The sequence below is a fragment of the Pseudomyrmex gracilis genome, unplaced genomic scaffold (genome assembly GCF_002006095.1).
Source record: "Pseudomyrmex gracilis isolate BER0280 unplaced genomic scaffold, ASM200609v1 scaffold_396, whole genome shotgun sequence".
In the NCBI taxonomy this organism is placed as follows: domain Eukaryota; kingdom Metazoa; phylum Arthropoda; class Insecta; order Hymenoptera; family Formicidae; genus Pseudomyrmex; species Pseudomyrmex gracilis.
Genome location: NW_018020980.1, coordinates 57,331 through 67,414, shown reverse-complemented (window position 1 = coordinate 67,414; position 10,084 = coordinate 57,331). Strand labels below are relative to the sequence as shown.

At 29.4% G+C, this 10,084-nt stretch overlaps 1 protein-coding gene across 1 annotated transcript in view; it reads left to right on the top strand.

Annotated features, from left to right (window-relative positions):
* Positions 1–10,084, top strand: part of LOC109860481 — a 94,128-nt gene that overhangs the window by 34,634 nt on the left and 49,410 nt on the right. The window contains exon 2 of the mRNA XM_020439581.1: positions 4,311–4,445. Within this exon, the coding sequence (XP_020295170.1) occupies positions 4,311–4,445 (135 nt within the window). The remainder of the gene's footprint in view (positions 1–4,310; positions 4,446–10,084) is intronic.

Sequence of the window (10,084 nt, the reverse complement as noted above, 5' to 3'; positions counted from 1 at the left end):
GTATTTTATTACGGTTTTCGGTAATATATCGGTTTCGGTACTATAACGGTAACGGTAAGACTCAATTTCGGTACTATATCGGTTTCGGTATACAATCTCTAGTATAATACCGGTATTGAAATCATACCGGTATTAAGTCCCTGCACTCAGTGCACGGAGATGTTATTTGTGTCTGAGAATTTTCGTAACAGAGGAAATTTAAATTCTAGCTTAAAAATAAAATAAACTGAGTTTTTATACGAGGACAACGTAGAAACGATTGATGGTACCATCATCTTATAAATTTGCTAAATGTTAATCATTTTGGGAATACTAAAAAGTAACAATAAAACATCACACATTTCTACGTAGTACTGACAATAGTACTGATAATTGTATATAAGTATTTAGTATTGACATACAAATTGTCTGCAAATTTAATATGGATTAGGGATGAGCATATGATATCGATATATGATATTTGATATTTTAATATCGATATTCTGTTATTGATAATATCAAAAAGATTTTATCGATAATTTTATTTGATATTGAATATCGCATTGTTTGATTGGAAATTATTGAATATATATATTATATATATTCAATAATTCCGATCAAACAATGCGATATTCAATATCATTTGATATTGTAATATCGATATTCTGTTATTGATAATATCGGAATTATTGAATATATATAATATATATATTCAATAATTTCCAATCAAACAATGCGATATTCAATATCAAATAAAATTTTTGATAAATCTTTTTGATATTATCAATAACAGAATATCGATATTAAAATATCAAATATCATATATCGATATCATATGCTCATCCCTAATATGGATGTAATGATTGTTGCTTCATGTCAAAACAATGATGAACAAATTGATGATTATAAGTTGGCATGAATGTGTTCACACTTTATTCTTGCTGTTCAATTTACTTGATTTAATGCAGTTTCCTAAGTCACACACACACACAAATAATGATAAAACATAAATATCTATTTCAAAAAAAGAGCAAAGTCTAAATTTTCTGTGATATCGATTTTTCAAGTACACAAAAGAACAAATAATTCTTGCTATTCAGTTCACTTCTCTTGACTGAATTTTTCTGCTAAGTCCAATAGTAAATAAAATGTTGGCGTCCATTTTAGAACGAAAGCAAACATTGAATTGTTTTTAATAAACTTATCTTGAAATACGCAACAGAGACGCATTGAAATAATGTGCTTGAGTCTTGTATTCTTCTGCTAAGTAGTAATAAACTGTTTATTTTAGATGTTCATTAATTTTAAATGTTTATTTTAAAAAGAGCGCGAAGACTAAATTCTTTCTGACAAACTGGTTGTTCCAATACATAGAAGAGTACAGATAAAGAGTTATAATTCTTGTAAATGCATTATGACATTTTTCTTTGTTTTTGCACAATGTGATCTTTATGTATTGATTGACTATTCCTTATTTTTTTGATATATATTGATATGTGTTTTGAAGTATTATGAAATAATGAAAGGTTTTATTTGTACCTGAAATGGCGTTGGAAATAAATACTTCAACATGATTTACAAAATATGACACAATAAAGCAACAATCATTACATCCATATTAAATTTGCAGACGATTTGTATGTCGATACTAAATACTTATATACAATTGTCAGTACTACGTAGAAATGCGTGGTTTTATTTTTACTTTTTAGTATTCCCAAAATGATTAACATTTAGCAAATTTATAAGATAATGGTACCATCAATCGTTTCTACGTTGTCCTCGTATAAAAACTCAATTTATTTTATTTTTGATACAGGAATAATTTATATAAATAAAGAGCACCTGTCGTTACAGTTATATAACTTAAATTTGTTAAAATACGCAGTGTTTTAAGATAACATAACGATTTGTAATCTGATATTTGATGCTTTTAAGATGTGTTGTGATAACATTCAAAAATGTTTTTCAGGTTTGAACTACGTTAATGTCATTATTATATGTATTAACGCGGTTCGAACTCGAAAAACATCTCTAAATGTTAATAACAAATTGTATATTGGTGTAAAAAATAGAAATGGTTACAAATATTTTAGTAGTACTAAAAAAGTCACTTTACACTTTTTGAATTTTTTAAAGTAAATAACAATGTATATGTGTATATATACAAGATGTCCCAGAATTGGTGTGACATCTCTCGTAGACAAGTAGAAGCAGTAAAACTGAGCCGATAAGTCCTATATCATTTTTCTAGATTTGTAATAGTTATCCAGATCTTAATTAACAAAGATCAGCGAATAAGCATGCATTGGACTGTCTTACGCGCGTAAGACAGCCTAGCGCGCGTCGCACGATTACATTTTAATATGTATATGTTATAGAGTATGACGGTACTCAAAAGTATGACGGTACTTTAATATTCAACTCTCATAAGGTAAAAAATACTTAATGAAAATAAACTTTTCTTATAGTGTTTTGGAAAGCTCTTGAGTTAGGCTATAAGAATCTGCAATAAAAAAAAGAAAGAGTTCTATTTAAAAAAATTGATGTGACCTTGACCTGACTTTGGTGGCGCAATCCAAGGTCACAGTAATACAATCAACAAATAGATCTTTCTAAACTATACTTTTGTCTGAAACACTTTTCTGGAAATCTTATATTTTTTGAGATATTCAGGTGTTTCCGTTTTACTTTGTTTCACTTTGTATATGTATATTATATAGAGTTGATATAATTATCATATAAAAAAATGTGAATTTTATTTCTAAAAGTTGGAACACACTTTATTCAGGTCATCAACAAAACTTATGTGTAAAATTTTATGTCGATCAGAAACAAGAGTCATTTGGAAGTATATCTTTTTTTTATTTAAACATGACATTTATCTGTTTTCTAATCCAATATAATTTACATTAAAAAATATTTTTTCTCTTTTAACACGTACATAAAATGCTACCGGATAACGAAGAACATAGCACAGAATAAAAAATAATAATTATATAATAATACGTATAAATTACAGAATTATTAAGCAATATTATAAGTATCCAGTTAGCAAGCTCACGTGATAATGACGTCAGTTTTTTGTCTGCAAAACATCAATTTTGACCTAAAAATGACGTGATTTTAACGTACAATACATACAACACGTACATACTACGTGATTATGTCACATCTTATTGACATATATCATTATATTACGTTAAGTAGACGTGTATAATAAAAAAAGACTCACCAAAATGACATGTTAAAAACGTTATTGTAAATTTAAAAGAAAAATAAAGTACAACACATAAAGAACAATAGTATCAACATCCGACATAGCACGTAATATTACTGCATCACAGTAATATTAAAATGACTGCCGAAATGCATCACAGTAATATTACGGTGATATATAAAAAAAAAACAACGCTTTATAGAAGGAAAATTAATTCGGAACTTTACTTAAATTAATTTTTGGAGACCTGATTCAGTTTGTCAATCAACTGATTAACTCGATGAAAGGTACCGGGCCCGGAAAAAATCCTAAAGTAGTAGTAAGATTTGAACTCGAGATCTCTATTTGTAGCCCTTGTACTCATTTGTCAGTCCGCTAGACTTGTTCCTATAATGTAATTATTTTTCATTACTTATTTTCAAACTCTATTCTACACATTTTATTTATTATTTAATAATAAGAAATATTTAAAATAATAATTGTTTTTGTTATAAAATTTAGATTACTACAATAAACTTTAATTATTATTGAATATATATTTATTATATATTATTTTTAATTGCAAAAAAATTTAATACATAAAAAGTAATCAATTTACCAAATTGTACGTGGCTACTTACCTATAAATAAATGGCTATACTTACATAAATAATGTATTTAAAGATATAATATTATTCAAAAAAACAAATGTTATTAATAAACATGTTACTATAATTAACGGTTGAATTTAACCCAAGTTTGTTGTTAGAACGCCATTTAACCGTTTTATTGATGTCATAGTGAAATTCAATATATAAAGTTGACATATGACGTCAACGCGACATCTAAATTACGTCATCGGCGACGTCAACTTTTGGTATTGTAAATGACGTCAAAATAACATACTATTTATGTTACTTAACATCGTAGTCATCAAAATCAATCCATAATCACGTTATTATCACGTAAACTTGCTAGCTGGGTAATAAATTCATCTTTAGATGTTTGATAGTGTTAAATTCATAAGACTGTTTATGACACAATTCATAGAATCAAAATGGTTTGATTTATTATTTCAAATTCGATGGATCAAAGTGATCCATAGCTTTTGTTCGCCCGGTTCTGTTTACAGGATATACATCACAAAAGGTATTATGCACTTGTGTGTTTTCATCGGATTTTGGATTTGTACTCAATTGCGCTTTCAAAAAATCCGGACTCTTCAGAGTTCGGCATTTGGGCGGTGCAAAGGGATACTTCGGGCTCGGTGAGTTGAATTGCAGAAGCAGATCCTTATCGTGTTTATGAAACATTATATTTCGTTTCTGACACAATTACACAAAGCAAAATTATTGTTTTATTTGAAAATGTATGATGGTTTTTAATATATTTATGTCTGTTGAAGTCAAATCTGTAATTTTAGAATTTTACTGTCACACACATCAAAATTTACAGATAATGAATAAAAATAAAATGCAAATAACCGATCAATCAAAACTGATTATATTACAATCATCCCGACGATAAAAAATATCAGAAATCAGTACCACGAGAAACCAACCTCTGTCCATTCTTAAACACAGTAAAACACTACTTTACCAAAAATTTTTCCGTCTTGGCAAAAAGCCTTACTTTTACAACAGTTCCAAGCAAGTTTTTGAAAGCAGAAATAATTAGTCATATAAAATTGGCTATACACTTTTTCTCACAAGAACTAGCTAACACTATTTGCAGATTGACAGCCAACATACTGCATAAATCCAAATTGCCAACACACAATCTTATTAAATCAGAACGCTATACCTTAAAACAACTCTTACATCAAGACAGATATTACCATCCTTTAAGCAGATAAAAACAATATAACAGTATACTTATAAAACAGACATATAAAAGTAAACTACAGAGAGAACGGTTTATTTAGATTTAACAAATTTTGTTAAAACCAAACAAATTATTTCATTAGAATAGTCTAAACAACCTTGATTTTGAACTAAACATTCCGATTGTTTGAATTTCAAACAAAGTATTTTGTTAAATTAAATAAATCTAAAACTTCAATAAAAAAAACTATTTTGCGGCTTGCGCCCTCACGCAACTTCGAGATTTTACTCGAAGTAATTTTTGAAGGCCCGATTCAACTTGCCAATCAACCGATGAACTCCATTGAAAGAGACTGGACCTAAAAAAATCCTAAGGTGATAGCGGAATTCAAACTCGAGACGCCTCCGTCGCAGCCCCTGCACTCAATCCGCGAGACCACTTGTGGTTCTTACTAACATATAATTATTTTTATCTGCTTATTCTCAAGCTATCCTATACGCATTTCATTTATTATTTATGTAAATTATTATTTTATTAAAAATATTGCAGTGCAATGTATCTGCAACAATGGATAAAAATATTTCTCTTATTATTATTATTAATTATTTATTATTCTTATAATTTAAAGTACATTTTTATAACGCGAAAGTTTTTGTCTCAAACAATGCTATATTTAAATCAAATATATTTTATGTTATATTTATGTTACAAAATGATTTTTTTCATTAAATAATGCTTATTAAAACCAAATAAATTATTATTTTGTTGGAATAAATTATTTCAAACATTTGTATTGTTTCTGTCAAATAATTTGATTTATTTTAACGTAACAATATATTTTTCATTCAACAAAATTGTTGTTTGGTATAAAATTATGTTGTTTGAATGCAACAAATATGAGTCAAACAAATCAGATTATTAAATTAAAAAAAACCGTTTTTTCCTGTGCAGGCAATATTCATGGCAATACTCATTTTGCATATACAAGGTTGGGCAAAATACAATATTAAAGTACTTAAAATATAAAATACAAAATACTGTTAATCTTAGTATTTGAATTACAAAATACAAAATACTTTCAATCTTGCGATTTGAAATACAAAATACAGAATGCTTCAAAATTGTTTATTTAAAATACAAAATACTTTTTAATCCAGTCTTTTGATTACGATAATTTCTAATAAACTATAATACTTCTTTTGTAAAATAGATTCTGAAAAGAAAGAGGTTTTATGTTGTAGTTTTTTTCTAGAGAACTCAGGAAAAAATAGATTAAATCTAAGTCGATCTAAATTAAGTCTAACAAAAGAAAAAAACTGAAAACTTATATTTTATTAGATCCAAATAAAAAAACTGAAAAAGTATATCTAATTAGATCCAAAGGAGATCTAAATAGATATAAGTAGATTTATGTAAATTTACATTTTTATTTATCATTAGATCTACTGTAGGTTTACACACATTAGATCTACTATATCTATTTAGATTTACCTAATATTTTTCCTGCAGATAACATTATATATAGAAAGAAATTATATATAGAAAGGAAGTGTTAGGATATAATAAGCGCTTGGGAGATTTGTTTTTTGTACTTAAAAAAACATGTAGCATAATAAATATACATACCCAGCAAACAATTTGGTTGCGAGATGTCGCAGTTTTGTCACCAACCGCCGGCGAAATTAGTAGACCAAATCCATATCCATCTGTGTCCTCATTAGGATATGGTTTGGCGACCATATCTGTCAAACATGTGAGATGTCAAAATGAGACCAAAATCATAACAAGTCTGCCACTAGCAAAGCAAAGCCAAAGTGACGCACCAAATCCAGCACAGATTTGGTGATCGTTTGTTGGCGCCAAAATCGCGCCAAATACTCATCATATCTATGTTATCAGAACTGTTAACAAAACAGTAGCAAGTACAGACCAAATTTGTCGTCAGAAACGTCGACAGATTGCTACCAAACGCAGATCAGATCTGTCACCTAGAATCCAAGTGGAATTACTAAAAAAAAAAAAAGAAAATCAGTATCGCCTATCGGAGGGAAGTTAATTCGAGATTTCACTCGAATTAATTTCTGAAAGTCTGATTTTAGCTTGTTGATCAACCGATGAAACTCTATTGAAAGAGACCAAACCTGAAAAAATCCTAAAATGTGATAGCGAGATTTGAACTCGAGACCTCCATATTCGCAGCCCCTGCACTCAGTCCGCGAGACCACTTGTGTTCCTTACTAACATATAATTATTTTTATCTACTTATTCTCAAGGTATCCTACATTTCATTTATTATTTAGTTAAATTATTATTTTACTAAAAATGTTGCAATGCAATGTACCTGCAACAATAAATAAAAATACTTTTCTTCTTATTCTTAAATATAATTTAAAGTACATTTTTACAACGCGAACAAATGTTTTGTTAATATATGCTGATACTTGAATAAACAAAGTGTTTTTTAATGGATTTTTGGTCACTGAAAATGAATCCGGCGGCGAAATCGACCTAACATGTCAAATTTCTAAGAAAATTAAAGTTAAATGTATAACATACTGTCTATTAGCGTGAGAAAGAGCATATCAGTGTAACTCATTCACACTAGTGGATATTGTGTTACACAGTGTCGAATGTACGTAGCTGGAAAGCACCCATTGTTTCATATTACTCAATAAATACGAGAATAATACATTAAATTTATGATTGCTTTATTGCCGAATGCGTATAAATAGAAGTATTAAAATCTTGCAGTTAAACTTTACCGGTTCCGGCATAAGCTAACAGTTATTGCCCGCATAAACAAGGTCTAATTGTAAAAGACTGTTTAACGTTTGTTAACAATCTGTTATCAACACAGGCGACAGATATGATCGCAGATAATCGCCATTGTGTTGTCTAGATGTCAAACAGACAGTTTAGTAGTCTTGCGTGCAAACAGTCCGCACATATGCACGAACAGATCTGCTTAGCGTTTGGTGATGCAATCTGTCGTCAATGCGTTCAACAGATCGACCCGACTGCGGTCAACGTTTTGTCATAAACAGATGCTCATACGGTTTTGCAGACTGTTTGGTCATAGTATTGCTAAAGCAGATCTGCTTGCTATCGACCATCTATTTGTTATCAATTTCACTAACATATATGGAATCATTTCGACCGCAATAGTCTCATGTATGTGCCAACAGAGTTGTTGCGTTTTTGTCTCTATGTGCTAACAGTTTTGGCAGCACCAAAGCATGTTTCCGTACTGTAGCGATTCTGCACACAGTTTCTGTTGCCAAGGTCTGCGCAGTCAGAAATTGTTTGCTGGGTATATACAGGGTGATTTAGAACAACCCGTTATCTTGGAAAATACATATTCTTGACTAAATTCTAAGACAACTTTTTATCTGGCAAAATTTTCTCTGAAGCTTACTTTTTGAGTTATTAATAAAAATAGTTGACTTACCACAAGTCGGATACAAGAAGTAGGCAGAGGCGGCGCAACTCACCATCAGACGCGAGCGATTACGTGTGGTGCCTAACGCGATCATCTGATCGCTACGCACTGTTTCTGTATCTCTCTCTCTCTTTTTCTCATTTATTTACTCATTCGTAATTTGTATCATTTAATCCGTGCATCACATAAATTACTGTCAATCACGGTGAGTTGCGCCGCCCCTGCCTACCTCTTGGATTCGACTTATGGTACGTCAAATATTTTTATTAGTAACTCAAAAAGTAAACTTCAGACACAATTTTGCCAAATAAAAAGTTGTCTTAGAATTTAGGTAAGAATATATATTTTCAAGGATAACAGATTGTTCTGAATCACTCTGTATATATATGCAAAAGAAAATAACTTTTCCACAGCTGCAGAAGAACATAAGCTTGTGTTAAATCTTATAAATAATTTTTTTACAGATGGGGAATTAGATAGGCTTTAAGGACAGAATTGTTTAAAGAAGATAAAGATTTTGATTTGTCATTTAGAAATGATACAAACTCTAATTGCTGTAGAGATTGTTGTTTTTCTGTTTTTGGACTGGAAAATATGAAAAAATCTTCTTCTGTATCACTAGTACTAATACTACCAGTTTGTTCAGACATACTTGTTTCCATTGTTTCCATAGAGTTGACACAAAAATTGTAAATGCGTTTTTTTCAGATTCTATGCTTTCTGGCAACCATTTTAACTTGAATAATGGATAAAACCATGAAGCAATAATTGCTATATCAAAATCTAGATGACTGATTGGTTGATTTTTTCGACTTATGCGTTATGCAATATGCAAAAGTCTGTGCTTCAGCTCAACACTTGTTTTGATATTTCAAATACAAACTAGATTGAAATTGTATTTAAAATAAAAAATACATTAAATAACGTATTTGAAATACAAAATACAAAATACTTTTGTGGTCCACTAAAATACAAAATACAAATTGTATTTTAAATACTGTATTTCAAATACAAGTATTTAAAATATGCCCAGCCCTGTGCATATAAAACACTAAAGAAAAATATCTATTCTTCACTAAAAACTTCTTACTACAAAACTTTATTACACAGAACAATTATATTCTAACAAGGAGAGGTTGACCCACCAATTTTAATTTCCTTGTAACTAGTAAATCTACATCGAAAATAAGTTGATCCGTGTTCGAGCGTTTTGTCTAATGCGCGTTTTAAATAATATTTTTACACTGAGAAAAAAAAGTTGTTGAAGTAACAGAATAGTATTTGATTCAATTATATGCAGCGATCACGGGCTGTTAATAAACTCACTTATGTTCGACAAAACAATTCATGGTTTAGTGAATTAAATATGTTCATTATTACTATTGTTAATTCAACTTATACAAATTTGTTATCTTTATTATCATATGCTTGAATTAAAAAAACAAGTATTTTAGATAACAAACTGAAACTCAACTAAACGCATTTAAAAATGGAATGTATGAACAGGACGTTACGAACCGGTTGCAGGGTGTTGTGCAAAATAATTCAATTTAATTAATATCCAGACGTTTCGACTTTATTGATTTGAGTCATCTTCAGTGGACATTCTAATATAATTTACAAACCAAAACCATTATATATAA